The sequence below is a fragment of the Triturus cristatus genome, chromosome 1_2, assembly GCF_964204655.1.
Source record: "Triturus cristatus chromosome 1_2, aTriCri1.1, whole genome shotgun sequence".
Taxonomy (NCBI): Eukaryota; Metazoa; Chordata; class Amphibia; order Caudata; family Salamandridae; genus Triturus; species Triturus cristatus.
Window position 1 is genome coordinate 632536769 of NC_140580.1, and position 16476 is coordinate 632553244.

General features: G+C 47.8%; 1 protein-coding gene across 4 annotated transcripts in view; it reads right to left on the bottom strand.

Annotated features, from left to right (window-relative positions):
- The window catches only part of WAPL (WAPL cohesin release factor), a 1161107-nt gene that overhangs the window by 292095 nt on the left and 852536 nt on the right, over positions 1–16476 (bottom strand). For all 4 annotated transcript variants that reach the window (XM_085607305.1, XM_085607324.1, XM_085607315.1 and 1 more), the window contains one exon: positions 13766–13970. In XM_085607305.1, the coding sequence (XP_085463431.1) occupies positions 13766–13970 (205 nt within the window). The remainder of the gene's footprint in view (positions 1–13765; positions 13971–16476) is intronic.

The window sequence follows — 16476 nt, forward strand, 5'->3', positions numbered from 1 at the left end:
GGCAATCTTCGTCGACGAGGTGGTCGCCAACGAGGCAATCTTTGTCGACGACGAGTCAGTCTTCATCGACGAGGACTAGGTAGTCTTCGATGAGGAGGTGGCCGTCAACGAGGAGGTTTTCGTCGACGAGTTGGCCGTCGACGAGATCTTCTTAACCCTTGCCGTTGACGGAGCGCTGACGAGAGATGAAATCTCCGTCGCCGAGATGGGTCGAACATTAACAGAGACCAGCGTCGACTGAGAAAAAGCTGATGCCATGATCATCTTGGGTCTCGGCGACAAGAAGGTAATCGTCGACTATGATAATCGTCGACGAAGGAGCCGTCGACGACGGAGCTTTTTGCTGAGGTAAATCTTTCTCAGGCAGTCTTTTTGATACCAGAGACTTTCCAGACTTTCTCGGGGTCGTAACAGGCTTAGACTTTTAAGGTGGAGAAGCCTTTTTTGAAGAGGCAGTAGAAGGCAAGCCAGTGTCCTTAGCAGGCTGAACTTTTCTCAACACCTTAGCCCCAGGAGATGATAAATCTTCCTCCTCCATACTCTTTCTAGAGGACATAGATGAACCAGAGGCCACACTTTCCACCTCAGATAAAGGGTTATCCTTGTCCTTGATCTTCTGTAGCCACAGAAGTAGGCGCCCTTCTCTATCTCGGAGGGTCTTCTGAGAGAAGGTCCTGCAGATCTTACAATCTCTCACCTCATGATCCGGATAAAGGCAGTAAATGCACTTCTTGTGGGGGTCTTCTGAAAATAGCCGGAGCTTCCCACAAGATTCACAAGGATAAAGAGAGATCTCTTAGAAGATGACATTTTGAAGAGAAGCAAAAAACCAGAAAAAACAAGTACTGAGCAGAGCTCAGGGAGCCTCCCTTCACACGACGTGCGGTAGAAAATCTGAGAGCCTGAGCCTCTGAGGAGAACATTCTCGTGGGTGCTGTCGCCTGATTGGCTGCAGTTTGGACTGTACATAATGACTTTGATAGTCATAAGTGTGGAAGGTTTTTTCTTGTAGCTTAGGGCTACTTTACTTCCTGGTTTTGTGTTATCAAGGTTTTTTGGTTATTATATGCATAATTATTGCTTTTTTATGTACCGTGGGACTCCCACTCCGACGACGGGGAATGATTCAGGCATGTGAATCTATGAAAGACACCCTAAATACTGGAGAATGTCTCTTCCACGGCAGGGACGAAAGGACTGTTGCAGTCAGGTCGGAGGTGAGAGGTCTGAGATTGAGTGGTGACCCTTCTCATGCGAAACTTGAGTGCAGCATTGGTGGAATCCATCCAAGGGCATGCCAATCAGTGATGACTGAACATCCTCCGGGAGCAGAGTGAACCGTAACCAAGCATGGTTGCAAAGAGCCACTGTAGAAGCAATGGCCCTACCAAGGGAGTTCGTGTTGACAGTCCACACCGTACGGTGATCTCAGCCACATCCCTTCTGTGAAGTAAAACCTGGCTGAGAATGGTGCAGCCCTCCTTAGTTAGTATAGGAAGCAGCTGCGTGACTGGTAGTAGCGGACCAAGAGGTACGCAGTGTTTACTGACCTCAAAGCAAGGCCAGTGGAAGAAAAGATGTGCTTCCCAAAAGTATCCAACCTCTTGAATTCCCAGCCAGTGGTGTGGTAGGGAACGTGCTTGGGCTGATTTTGGCTGTTGAGGCCTGGACTAAAATGCTCTCCTAGGAGGGGTGCTGGGAAAGGAAGGTTGGGTCCCCAGTGGCGGGACAATATCAGGCAATCATGCAAGGTTTAGCCCAGGTCTCCAGGAGAAAATTCATTTAAGGGCATCAATGGTTTTGGGGTGCCAGTCACACCTGTAGCACCTATGCCCCACTGATCATTCGGGAAAATGAGATGTCTTCCTCAGAAGCCTGGCCCAGTGGAGAAAGCACGCCAGATTCTGGTGAAGTGTCTAGTCGACTGGCATCTCCCAGCTCCTCATATTACTAATTTATTTGCAAAGTTTTTTTTAAACACATGCACCGCTCAGATGAATTTCATATTTCACTATACTAATTCACCACTTATCCTTTCTGGGTTCGGGAGTAGCGTGCTACTCACCAAAAAGGTGCTTTAGCACTGCGTTAGGGGTAGTCAGCGCTATACAAATGCAAATACAACACAAAATAGTGCGAAAATAACCCGTTCCGGTATCAGAGCGCGGTACAACAATAGTGAGAAGTTCAAATAGCATACAAGTTGTGCATACAGTTAGAGAAGCAAAATAGAAAAAGGTAAAAGCAAGCAGGATTAACAGTTACAATATAATTGACGGCTGGTAGATTCAAGATCCAGAGATGCTGAAGCGGAGGGGCTACTATTGAAGAAATCTATTTGTCAATCATTTTTATTTCTTTTTTGAAGAAGATAGCCAAGGGGTCTGACCTGATTTCATGAGGCAGTGCGTTCCATATTCTTGGGGCTAGACTGGAGAAAGAGCAGTTGTATGTTTTCTGTTTGTTGAACTTCTGCAGCTACAACAGAAGGGAGTAAGCGCTTCTTAGAGTATGGCTACAACCAGACAGTTTGAGTTTATTAGCAACGTAGATGGGGGTATTATAGTGAAGAGCCTTGTGTGCCATGCAGGCTATCTTTAGCTGGATCCTTCCTTCAAACGGGAGCCATTTTAGATGTATTGGGTTAGGATTGATGTGGTCAGATCCAGTGATGAGCCTAGCAGCTAAATTCAATAAGCCCATTGTCGGCACCAATTAAACTTTGGGTAATCCTGCAAGAGTTGCACTCTCTCTTAATCTAAACGGGAGATGACAGGAGATTGTGTTCATCAGAGGGGTTCTCCACCAAAGAAAAATACACCACCTCCTTATCGCCCCCTTTGAGGGTTATAGGGTGACTAATGGAGAAAAGTCCTCGGGTTGGTAAGGCCTAAACGGCGCCCAACTCTGCTTCAAGCGTCCCAGGGTGGGCATCGGGGACTACTATGGGTTTGTTGTCCTGTGGCATCGACAGCACCATGTCAGGTGATGGACAAAATGGAGTTGGGTAGGTGGTGGTACCTTGGGCTTCGTGGTCCCGAATCCAGTAAAGGATCCTGAGGGCCCGGTAGACATAGGGGGCGAATCCAGCAGCAGTAGCCCAGTAGAGGCATCTTTTGGCTCTGTGGGGCCCAAAGACATGCCAGTTGGGAGTGTGGCAACAAAGATGGCATGTCTGGCATCACAAAACTCCTGCAGCTGGGAAAGCATCACCTCTGAACCAGGAAACTTGGTAGTGAGGGGCAGGCAGGAGTGGGTCCTAGAAGCACAACTTCAAACAGGTGAAGCCAAAAAACGATTTGAAGAGTTTTTTGTTCTTCTTGGACTTACCCGACTAAAATGAGGTGGTTCTGGACCTCGAAGACGACCATCCACAGGAACAACTCCAGGAACAGCCTTGAGAACCACGAGCAGACTTCTGTCGTGCAACCAGAAGATTCAGCACCACTCATACATCACCTTTTGGTGCATGGAACTGTACTCGGCACAGGCCTTGGGGTCATGCGCCTACCCCAAGAACTAAAGGCAAACCAGGTGGCCATCCAGCATGTGGCAGTGAAAATTGAAGGTTACACAGAGTTCCTGTCACTACCACAGTAAGACCAAGCTCAAAAATAGAAACTTGAACAAAAAGTTGAAACCAGTTGGCCAAAAAGTGCCCAAGTTAGCACTTCGAGCACCTTGGGTGGCACAGAAAGAATGTAACGTTTGTCAGTGTGTCTGGGTGGTGCTTATACAGGCATCACTACATCACTTCCAATGTGGATGATGCCAACGTGGAGTAGTTTGACGCCACTTCCCGGCTTGCAGCGGTACTGCTCAAGATTTTCAGGATCCAGTCTGAAGCCGGAGGATAATTTTAAGGTAAGGAATCATCGTTTAAGAAGCTCCCTCGTCCCACATTTTAGGAAACTGGCTCTGTATATACTTTACCAAAATGAGGTATAGTGTGCACAGAGTTTAGTGGAACCCCAAAGGTAGGCAGAGGTAAAATTAGATAGCACCTTACTCTCTATTTGTGGTAGTGTGGGCAAGCAGTAAGATTATCAGAGGGCAGTGCTAAGCATTTGTTGTACACACTCAATCAGCAAATATGTCACACAATCAAAGACTGAACTCCGACCAATTTTGCTGGTTTAAATATATTGTTACGTTATTTTATTTCTAGAACCAAGCCAAGCCTGGCACAGGGAAGTGAAATAAGTGCTTTGCATAAATATTATGCAGTGTTTACAATTGAATGCAAGTTCAAAGGCAGTTGGTTGAAATACAGGTAAGTCAAGGATTCGAAATTACTGCACCGATTACTTTTCAGGTTACTTTTTCTACTCCGTGTAATATGCCTAGGCATCACACTGGGACATTTCTTAGAGAAAAGGTAAGTAAAACCAATTTTGTACAGTTGTAGTTTCAGGGTTTCATACAATTCAACTCCACACTTAAAACAACTTTCAGGGAAAACAGTCAATGTATTCCTATGGAGAGAAATGAAGTTATCGGTTAAAAGGTAAGTACTCTGTCTTCGGAGTTGAGTTTATGGGGTTAGAACAAGGGTTCCCCCAAGGTCAAGGATGAACTCTCAAAGCACAATCAGAGGCACTAGGACGGCCGGGTGCAGGGCGCAGAGGCCCAATGTTATCCAAAGGGGGATAGGGGGCCTCTGTTTGGTGGCTGCTCAGGAGCAAGCCACAGGGTTGTGGGAGCAAAGCTCCTGGTGTTAGGCTCAGGATAAAGGGGGATCCGAGTTAGCTCCCAAAGTCCACCCACAGGGGCGGCTGGGTGCAGGGTGCTGTTTTGGCGTCTGGTGCCCTGTTGGTTTCAATGGGGTTTCTCCTGTTTTGACAAAGACTGCAGGCTCGGGCGAAGATCTTCTGGAAGTGACCACTGGTTGGAGATGTAAGTTGGGAAGCCTCGAGATGCTGGGACACAGTCGGTTGGGCCACCCAAGGCCGTGGGACTTCGGGTGCAGGGGTGTCGGGTTTTCTTACCAGCTACGGTCGCGGTCGGGAAAGAGACCGCAGGCGACTGGTAGAGGGTCAAGGCAGGTCAGAAATCACCAGATCTCAGGTCAGGATCGACAGGGAGACCACACGTTGTGTTGGGCCACTCGAACTCGGCCATGGGTGTCGGGTGCAGAGTGGCGCAGACTAGTGGATTTGGCAAGAGCCAGAGTCTGTGGGTGAGCAAATAAGGTGCTCACGGGAGACCGTCTTTTCTGTGGAAAGCTGGGCAGGTCCTCGGGGTCCTTGAGGTTGCAGGACACATTGGGATTTTGCTTCTGCATTTTGGAGGTGGGGAAAGGCCGGTAGGGCTGGGGCCAAGTCAGTGGGCGTCTTCCTCCTCTTAGCTTCAGCACGGCTCTTCAGTCCTTTTCTTCTTGGTTGGTTCTTGTCTGAGGAGGCAAGGTTCAGGAGTGCCCCTAAATACTAGATTTAGGGGCGTTACAGGTAAGTGAAGGTTGGGACCAATGGGTCCCTTCCTTGGGGTAGGTACAACCCCTATTATGCCATCCTCCAGTGGGAGGGGGGCATATTCCTCACTCTGGTTTACTGGGTCCCACTATCTGCAAGATGGCAGGGACTGAGAGTTGTGCTTCACCTCGTCTCCCATACCAGAGGGGTGGGGTAGGCAAAGGTGGGCACACCTCCCTTCCTCACTTGGTTTTCCTGCCGATTCTTCTGCCCAAAGTGGGGGTCTGAACCGGTGGGGGCCAGTTACTGGAAGCAGCAAAGGGCCTGGAGAAGCTCACACAGGCGGCAAGCCTTTGATGCTTCCCCTTCGTGGAGCCTGCCCATCCTGGGGAAGGAGGCTTGGCACCTTGTAGCAGGATGTACATGGTTTCAGACCCCAGAGAGCAGTAGGCTCTCGAACCAGGGGTCCAGAAACATGTCTGGTCGTGGCAGTTGGCGAGCAGCCACTTAGCCTGGACACTAGTATTTGGTTGTTTTTTCAGGGGGCATCTTTAAGATGCCCTGTGTGTGCATTTTTCCTTAAATCCCACAGGGACATCGGTGTGGGTTTAATGTGCGGAGAAGATTGATACCAAACTTCCCAGTTTTCATTAAAGCCATTATGGTACTGTGGTGTTCGTAATGACAAACTCCCAGCACCATATACTCTTAATGGCATTACTGCACTTACAAGGTCTAAGAATTGGCTTAGACACTGTAGGGGGTACAGGTCTCATGCACCTGTACCCTCACCACTGGTATACTGCACAAGCTAGAGGGGTGGCTGACCTATGCCAGGGCAATGGGTTGAAGGCATGGCACACACAGATGTGTGCCATGTTGACCCTTCACTTTGTTCTGCACCAAAACCTGCAGCCTGCAAAGGCAGTGTGTGCGTGTGTAAAGGTACAGGGCCTCTAAGGGTGGCACAATAAGTGCTGCAGTGCTTAGGGGCCTTCCCTGGCCACAGTGCCCTTGGTACCTGTGGTACCTTTTACAAGGGACTGCCCTGTGGCCAAAGAGTGCCAATTGGGTTTTATCTTGAATGCTATTTAGGAAAAGAACATGGGCCCTGGGTACCTGTTTGGCAGGAGCCCAGGGCACACTCAGTCAAAGTACATCAGCAGTTTAGCAAAAAGTGGGGAGAACCATGCAAAAAGAGGGCACTTTCTTACACACATTTACTAATGGAATTAAAATGTTCTTAGCTCTTCTAAGGGTCAAAACACTTAGCTCACTTTGTATACTATCAAGGGTGGAGTGCGCGAATTGCAAAAGCATGGAAAAGGAGAAGGGTTTTTTGTTTTATCACTATAGAGGTCTGACCAGGATTACACACACCACACTCACACAAGCACACATGCCCACTCTGCTGACCACGCCCTGGACTAGTGACCTAGAAAGACCATAAGCAAAATGATGGGCGTAGTTAAATCCTGCTGCCACATAATATTTTATTCTTAAATAATGCAAAGCATGCTTTTCATCTATTCAAGCTTGACGTCCTCTCACAGCAGGCTTTGGTTCAGCTTCTGCACTTGACTTTGAGCTTGAGAAATTTACCTGCTAGGCACAATTAAAGGAACGTCAATGATACTAGCCATAGACTTGTGGAGGTGCGATGTCCAGGAGGAGGAACACAATCAAGTTCTTAGATTCATACAAACAAGTTACTTACTGTCGGTAACTCCTTATCCTCTAGAGACATGATCTAGCTGCAGATTCCTTGCCTTTGAACTTCCAGGGGTCAGGCTGGATCCGGAAGATTTTTCTCAGCCGTACCCCTACGCGCCGGTAGGTGGAGTCGGTCGGCTTCGCGAGACATCGCCTGCGTCATGTTTGTCGCCGTGACATCTGCATCGTCAATATAGCCGCCACTCCTGCGCGCTGATGTCCGTACTTTTCACAACTTACCACGCCAGAAGCACGAAGCCATGAAGTGACTGACCACGGTGTGTTAAATTCACAGCTAGGGCCCTGAAGGGGACCATCCCTGACACACCAAAAAACAACTCTGCAGGGCGAGGAGGATGGGTGAGTCGCTAAGGAATCTGCGGATAGATCATGTCTCTACCAGATAAGGAGTTACCGAAGATAGGTAACTTGTCCATCTGATAGAGACATCTAGCCACAGATTCCTTACCTTTGAACAGATACCCAAGCAATACCATCCCCGGAGGAGGGACTGCGGAATGGCATAGACCAGAACATCCTGCAAAACAGGCTTTCTCTGCAGACCTGAGAATCCAGGCAGTAGTGTCTGGCGAACATGTGCAGAGATCCCCACTTGGCAGCTTGCCATATGTCAGACGGGAACACCACGCTGGAGAGCCGTGGTGGCCGCCTTCGCCCTGGTGGAATGGGCCCTAAGCCCTTCACTAAGGCATAACAAATTTTAATACAGAGGATAACACTTTGGGATTTAGTCCTCTTCTGGACAGCAGAGCTTTTCTTTGCCTCCACATATCAAATAAAGAGTTGGTCGTCCACCCGTAACACTTCCGTTTGATCAAAGTAGAACGATAATGCTCTTTTTGGGTCCAGCAGATTGAGACGTTTGTCTTCCTTGGAAGGATGCGGGGGTGCATAGGAGGTGGGAAGGGTGGCTAACTGTCCCAGATGGAAGGGTGTTACTACCGTAGGCAGAAAGGATGCCCTAGTCCGGAGTACTACCTTGTCTGGAAAGATAGTCAGGTAAGAGGCTGTGTGGACAGTGCCTGCAGTTCACTAACTCTCCTGGTTGAGGTTATTAACACCAAAAAAGCTGTCTTGATGGTGAGCAACCGCAGAGGACAGTTATGCAGCGACTCAAATGGTGCACACATCAGAAAAGTGAGCATCAAATTAAGATCCCACTGTGGCATGATGAGAGGTGAAGGAGGATACAAATGAGTTAACCACTTCAAAAACCTCTGCACTAGAAGAGATTTGAGAGGGCTGATCCAGCAACTATAGAAAAGAAGGGCTGGAAGGTAGCCCTTCAAGGTGCCCAGAGCAGTGCCCTGCTGAGCCAAGGAAAGACTATACAGAGGGACTTGAGATAATGGAGCAGATAAGGGGTCAACAGACTGGTCTGTACAATATTTACAAAACTTGTTCAATCGTCCGGCATATACCGATTTTGAGGAGGGACGCCTAGCTGCCAAAAAAAACTCAGACATCGGGACGGAGGTCAAATGCTGTCAACTTTCGCCGCTCAATCATGTCCAGGAGCTCGGGATACCAAACTCTCCATGCACAGTTCGGAGCCACAACAATTACTTGCGCCCGGTCGCTCCTGATCTTCTTGAGCACTATGGGCAGGAGTGGTATGGGCGGAAAGGCATATAGGAGGCCTGAGCTCCACTCACGACGAAAAGCATAGCCGAGTAGGGGCCGCCTTGGAAACTCAAATGCACTAAACAGCTGACATTGTGTGCTCTCTTCGAAGTCGAAAAGATCTAACCAAGGTTCTCCACACTGCTGAAAGAGACCGTGTGCCACCTCCGGATGGAGACGCCATTTGTGATCTGCAAGGCACCTTCGGCTGGGCTTATCGGCCCTGGCGTTCAGAGAACCGTCCAGGTATTGAACCACCAGGGAAATGCCCGGACATTCCAGCCAAGTCCAGAGACGCAGGGCCTCTTGACAAAGAGTCCACAATCCCACTCCGTCCTGTTTGTTGCAGTACCACATGACGGTAGTGTTGTCTGTGAACACCTGTACAAGCCTTTCCTTTATTGATGGAAAAAAGGTTTTCATTGCCACCCAAAGCTCCAATAGATTGATATGGAGCTTGGCTTTTGCCAGAGACCAGAGTCCTCAGAACCTCCACCTCTCCCAGATGGCCACCCCATCCTAGAAGGGACGCATTCATCACTACTGTGAAATCTGTTTGGGGAAGGGAGAGGGGTCTCCCCTTGAACTATACGCGGTTCGTTAGCCACCACTGCAGGTCGGTCGCAGTGCCTTCTGAAAACTGAACTAGGTCGGTGAAATTTACTCAATGCTGTGCCCATTGGAACTTTAGGTCCCACTGCAGAGCTTGCATGTGCCACCGTACATGGGACACTAGCAGGATACAGGAGGCAATGAGACCTAACAGCCTCAGAGTAATCCTCACCGAAATCCAAGAGAGGTTGATACATCGATATCATAGCCTGAATAGCTTGGACTCACCTTTCCGGAGGATAGGCCTAAAACTGCACCGTGTCCAGAACCACCCAATGAAAAGGAGCGTCTGAGAGGGAGTCAGGTGCGACTTAGACATGTTGATAGCGAACCCCAGCGAATGCAGGAGTTTCGTCATAGCCTTGAGGAGGGAGACCACTGCTTATGGCGAGCCCGCCTTAACCACTCGTCATGATAGAGGAAAACTGGAACCCCTGATATGCGCAAGGGGGGGGGGGGGGGGGGCTGCGACCACTGCCATCACCATTGTGAGCAACTGAAAGATGCTGGTGAGGCCATAGGGGAGCACTGAAAATAAATTGAAAGTGCTTGTGGCCCACCATGAACCACAGGTAGCGACAATGGGCAGGCACGATGGGGATATGAAAATAGGCAACCTGCAAGTACAGCACTACCACTCAGTCTCCAATGCAGCCAGGACCGGAGCAAGAGTGGGCATCTTGAATTGATCATTTTTGAGGAAGTAATTGAGGGCTCTAAGATCAAGGATAGGACGAAGGCCTGCGTTCTTCGCAACCAGGAAGTAGCAGGAATAGCAACCACTGCCTACTTCGGGCCCGGGAACCCTGTCTATAGCTCCCTTGGCCAAGAGAGTTTCAACTTCCTTGCGGATCAAGGCAAGGTGATCCTTCGTCAGTGGATCATACACTGGAGGCATAGATGGAGAGGTAGTCTCGAAAAGGAGGGACTAGCCCCTTCGGACTATTTGCAACACCCACTTGGCCGATGTAATTTTTTGCCAGTGGTTGAGAGGATGGCGTATTCTGCCACCAACTGGCCGAGGATGATCCTGGGGGATTGGACTAAGAAGGTTTTACGGTGGCTTGGCTCGACTTCTGGTTGCCGGATCCACGAGGCCGTGGTTGCTGAATTTGCAGACCCTCTGGCCAGGGTAGAGGTGGCGCGTCTGGTATGCTCTTCTGTAGCCACTAAAGGAGCGAATAGTGGATGAAGCCTTCGGATGGTAGAGAGGCCCAAAGACTTGGCCATGGGTCGCGAGTCTTTAAGCACTCAAGGGCTGCATCCGATGCGTCTCCGAAAAAACTGGAGCCATCAAGGTGCATGTCCATGAGGTTGGCCTGGACAGCCCCTGAAAAACCAGACGTTCTCAGTCAGGTGTAGCGACATACAGCCACAGTCGTGGAAATCGCTCTGCCTAGTAGTGTCCAAGCTACATCTGATTGTTGACTTAGCTGTGTCCCTCCTGTCTGATATAGATTGCGAGAGTAGAGCACGGTCGTCCTCGGAGACTCTGGGTAGCCCCTACGCTACCTTATCCCATATGGACTAGGTGTAACAGCCCAAGAGGCATGCGGTGCACACCACCATGGCAAAAGATGCCCTCTCTTCCGTAGCCAGGGTAGGAGGGGAGAGCAGGCTAGTGTCTGGAGAGGTGTCCAGAACACTGGCTTCACCCAATTCCTCATACCAGTCCAGATCTTCTTGTTGCGGGTTTCTTAGGGATCCTGATCCCCCTCCCAATCTTCTTCCTCCATTCCTAACCCTTTAGAATAGGGCAGAAAAAACAGCACAGAGCCATATGGCTCCATTGGCTCCGGTCTTGGTGTCGAAGGACGACCGACCGGCTCCGTGTCATCGGGAATGAGGATAGGGGAGGAGCCACAGGTGGGGACCGGCGACATCTAGGACCTCTGTACCAGACACGATGCTGGGGAAGGTCACTGTTGCGGTGCGACAGGCAGTGGCACTGGAGCCCCAGGCATGAGAACCACGGGGCCCCCTCGGTCTTCTGAGCCTGCGGGCCCAAAGGCAAGCCAGCTGATTCCGGCCACCCAAAAACTGCGCATATGGAGTCAAAATTATTTCAGTTGGTCGGGGGCCGCTCCCGACCCAAGAAAGGGAGGGAAACGCAGAGCCAACGCAGGGACCCACTCCGCAGAGCGGGGCGGGGCCTCGAACGTCGCGCGAGGCGAAGTCGAAGCACTCTTCGAGTTCTTGTGGTGCCTCTTACCTGACTTTGACAAAGAGGATTTTGACTCACTGAAGCGGTGTTAGGACCTTCCTCTCGACAGACTACTACCTCCACGGTGCCGGACGCTGTGCAGCTAGAAGCTAAGGGACTACTCCCTCAAAGCCCTCAGTGCCATGGCCCGGCAGTCGGAGCACAACTTAGAGTCGTGGTCAAGCTCCAGGAAGCAAAGACAGACCAAATGGGGGTCCTTGACCGACATGGCCTGGTGACAGGCGTCGCACAGCTTTAACCCCGAAGTCTTCTTACTTGACATGACACACCTACACACCAACAAAGTCAAGCATCAGCACGGAACTTAAAGAACAGACGTAAGCGCGCAGGAGTGGCAGCAATATTGACGACGCGGACATCCTAACGCCACCACGCGAAGTCAACCGGCGCCACCTACCGGCACGCAGGGGTACTGCTGGGAAAAATCTTCAGGATCCAGCCTGACGCCTGGAAGTTCAAAGGTAAGGAATCTGCTGCTAGATGTCTCTATCCAAGAACATTCACACACACCATGTTTGCAGCGAGAACCTTGTAACACTGGACAAACATCTGAATAATAACAGACTTTTTCCAATACATCATAAACTCAGAGGAGCATCTCACGGTCAACTCTTGTGAACACTGCCACAGAAATAGGAAAACTGCGACAAAGCATATTTAGTGCTTAAACACTCAGTGTAGTGTATGGATGGACTGCTTCAATATTGCCTAAGTTGTACTTTCGGATAAAGGGACAAAAAAAGTTTGTAGGGCCTGGAGTTCTTGATGCAGAATCAGGCCTGTCTTCAAATTAGGTTTTGAAAAAAGGGGTAATCATACAACAATTATTTCAAAGTTGATAAATAAAAACTGAGCCGTCTAAATTTACATTGGTGAGATTCACAGTATTTCTATTTCACAAAAGAGCTGCCATGTCTGACTGTAAAACACCATTAAAAAATTAGACACAAAACAAAGCATTCTTAAGTGGTGTGTGTTGAAAAATGGCTGGTTAGATAGTGATACATTTACTCCACACGTATTAAAATAGCCCGTTCACAAAAACTGTTTCCATTCACTAGGACAGGACCACACCTATGATTCCTCGCAACAGACAACAGAGGTGTCCAGCTCCACTTTCATAACCTCACTGGACGGGCATAGCAGAATGTAGCAACTAATTCCTTGCTGGACAGTGATGATGTGCTGAGGCCATTTTGGAGGCAGACAAAAAAGTCACTATTATGCGTTTCCCTTTCTGTAAAATGGACAATTGAAACTATGAGCTTTATAGTTAAAACCGGACAAGTAAATGTCAGATTTATCTGGATATTACCAGGTTTCATTAGTAAGGTAGGAGAGATTGCATGAGACAAGCCACTTTAAAACTGTATTTTTGGGGCAGTAAGGAGGTTATATGTAGAGCAAATGCCCACACTCTAATCTAAAGTGCCTAGATTGCTGAACGCAACAGGTCATTACAACTACTATGCTAAGGAATCGATGGAAATGATCCTCCCTCTAAACAGTGACTTTACCAATAACAATCCAACAAACAGACGTTGCTTGCATGATATATTTGCAAGTCAGTTAATTAAACCACAGCAAAGGCTGCTTTGGTTCACTTGCAGACTTCAACTTCTTTATATACACTTGCAGTCCAAAACAAAACCCCTGAAGATTCAGGCCGGTCTTTAAAACAGGCAACTAGCTCCTGAAAAGGCTTAGATGGAGGACTTTAAATAGAAGGCAAGGATGTTATACAGCAAATAATATCTTGCCTCAATCAAATGAAGAATAAATCTGAGGTACAGAAGGCTGGAAGATACACCTTCACACCAGGATCACCATTCAACACTACTTTAGTTGCGAAAAAAGCAAGAATATATGAAGTAGCACAAGACATCTGGGCAGTACAATATACGTCACTGAGATCACATTAAGTAATTTAGGGCAATAAATATTAAGACCTCAATACAGAGAAACAAACAATTAGTTAATAGGTAGCAAAATGAAAAGAGCTCCAAAGAAGCACATGCAGGTCAATGACCTTACAGACAACACAGAGAATAAGATTAAAGTTGTATTCTAAGGAGAGAGAATCACAGATTTAACATACTTTTATCCAATGAATACTGTAAATGATGCAATGCTAAAGCCAAGTAACTTCATCACTTTTTACCTTTATTAAGGTCCAGTTCCTCATCTTCCTCTTCTTTCTTGTCTGGCTCATCGGTGGAGCTTTTTTCTGATGCAACCCATTGAATCTCTCCTCCTGACTCTTGCCATTCCCCACTTTTGTCATGTTGAGCTGTTGGAACTTCTTTAATTAATTCATCTGTCTGGCTTTCTGCTAATTCAGCTGCTCTCTGCCGCTCCAGGAACAGCTGAAGGAGACAAATGTCAAATTAAGTAAATCACTCTAGGGTTTTGTCAAATAGAACAGAAGAACAAGTTACTTAGCTTCAGTAAAGCTCTTTCTGGTGGATACTTAACTTCAGAGGCCTCACCATGTAAATATTCACACAGGAAATTTAAAAGCAGTACACCTGCACACTAAAAGTGGAGTTGTGTGGGTTTGCACCAAGATCATTCATCCACTCAGGTGCACTGACATCGGTTGCTTTTGAACGCTTGTTCGCACTCTCAGATGCAGAGCTCATCACAGAATTAAGTTGACCTGTATGCAGATCTTTAGTTTGGGACCTCTTTAAATGGAAATAGCCCATTTCACAGAATAAGGAGTGTGTCGGTAAGGAATCTATGGTTAGATAAGAGTAGCCATCAGAAAGTTCTTCTTATGACAGATACTTCTAACTGGGGATTCCTCACTTTCAGTGTATATTTAAAGCAGTAGCTCCCAAGGTAGAGGATCTGTGGAGTGGGCTCAGTCCAAAAGACCAGCAGTGCAGAAAAAGCTAAATGCACTTCCTGTCTGACTTTGCAGTCAAGACAGTAAACATTTGTGAACGTGCACACTTGACCCATGTCGTCGTCAGACAGATCACGAAAAGCCACGCCGGATGCCTATGTAGTAGTAGCAACCTTGGGACTGGTGGAAGGAGAACTCGGTCCTTCAACAGGCAGCTTGGAAAAAGCACTTAATGTGCTCCTTGTAATGCAATTCTTTATTGATTTTAAAAATGTCACATCCTTACATCAAATGTAATACTGGGTTATGTTATTCCTTGTATAAACAAAAGAAGGGGTGAGGGTACGGACTCACCTACCCAGAGCCCCCTGTCAACACTTAATACACCAAGAGTTGTAGGGATTAATACAATATATTGTGTGATGGCATGTGCTGTACTGCCCTCACACAAATGTGACATGCTTCATCATTGGGCTGCCTACAAAAACACCCCAGCGTAGCCACGCATGGGGAGGAGCAATAGGGTTGGGGAAGACAATACAACACAAAAAGACAAAATAATTACACAGTGACTGGGAACAACGGTAGTGAAAGTGCAGTGTGGAGTGATTTAAAACTGTCGCTGTACCTAAAACCTTATTCCTGAGTCTTCCGGCCAGGCGTTAAAAAATGTGAAGGATGGTGGTGATTGAGAGATCCTATTTACTCCTAGCACCCCTCCCTTACTGCCAGGTGGTCAACATGTTTCGGTCGTTAGTGTATGCCCCTCATGTAGAGTCACGCCGGCCTTCCTCAGGACTCTACCTGTCCCAGGACGCTCTCACCCTCACCTCCAATAGATATAAGAGGGTAACTTAAAGCCAGTTCCTTCTGTGTCAAGGAAATCCCTCCAATAGGTAATGAAAGTACTAAGGAACCGATAGAAATACCAAGAAGAGACAACCAGCCTGAAGTAGTGTTCTCATGCAAGTGTATGCAATTTTGTCTTGGAAATTTCGTGTAAACCACCATACTATCCAGTGGGTCAATCATATGGAAAGACTATGGTATCAACCCCATCTATTATTGCGTGTGTCAAAAAGAATTATAAAAATTATTTAAACAATTAAAATGCATATATATATATATATACACTTCTCTCAGGTATATGCAATCATCAGGCTATCGTCCACGCAGCCAATGCTGCTGACGATTCGGGGTCCGGTGGATGCCTCTACTCACCGAGTTTACCCCCAATTCGTATTTGAACTGGTGGCGGGCAAGGGGAGACCACCTGTAGTCACACTCTTTATAGGAGGGAGATAAATCAAGAAAATCTGTGATATCATTTACTTCATCAGCTGTAATCCACAGTGCGAGACCATTACTTATCTCTAGTATGCCCATATTTATTTGTCCTAGTCGGGTTTAAGGCAAATAGGGCTGTTGTAATAGTGAAGGTATCGTGTTTCATGTGTTAATGTTACTAGTTTGCAAGTAACCAAATAAAGTTCGTGTCATAGGGCATATGCCACATCATGGTACGATATGAGAGAATGAACCATAGGCACCTCGTTTCACAATAGTGTCACGTGGTATAGAAAACGGTATAGAATATAATAGTTGAAACACGTATGGTCAGCATAACTTCCCTTGCGATACGCTATGTTATAACAATAGAACATGCAGCCCTTCAAACTCACACCCGGTACGGTACTCAAATCAGAAGTAAAATCCCGCCCTCAACGGCCCCCCACACTCCTTACTACGCCAAGGGTGGTGCTCCGATAAAAAAAATGCTCGCCTCCCTCCTCCGTGTAGAGTAACAACGGAGGCGGGCGCTGAGGTATTTTATCCTATTCCTGCAGAGGCTCACAGTTCCGGTCACCTGACTGGCGTTGTGCAGGTGATTACATTGACGTGGCCACGTCATAGCGCGATGTCTATAGCGCTCACCCAAACATTCCCATCATTCAAATATACACAATGCCGGTCACCGCATGATAGTCCGGGTACCGCGAGTTCCTAGTCGGGATAATGAA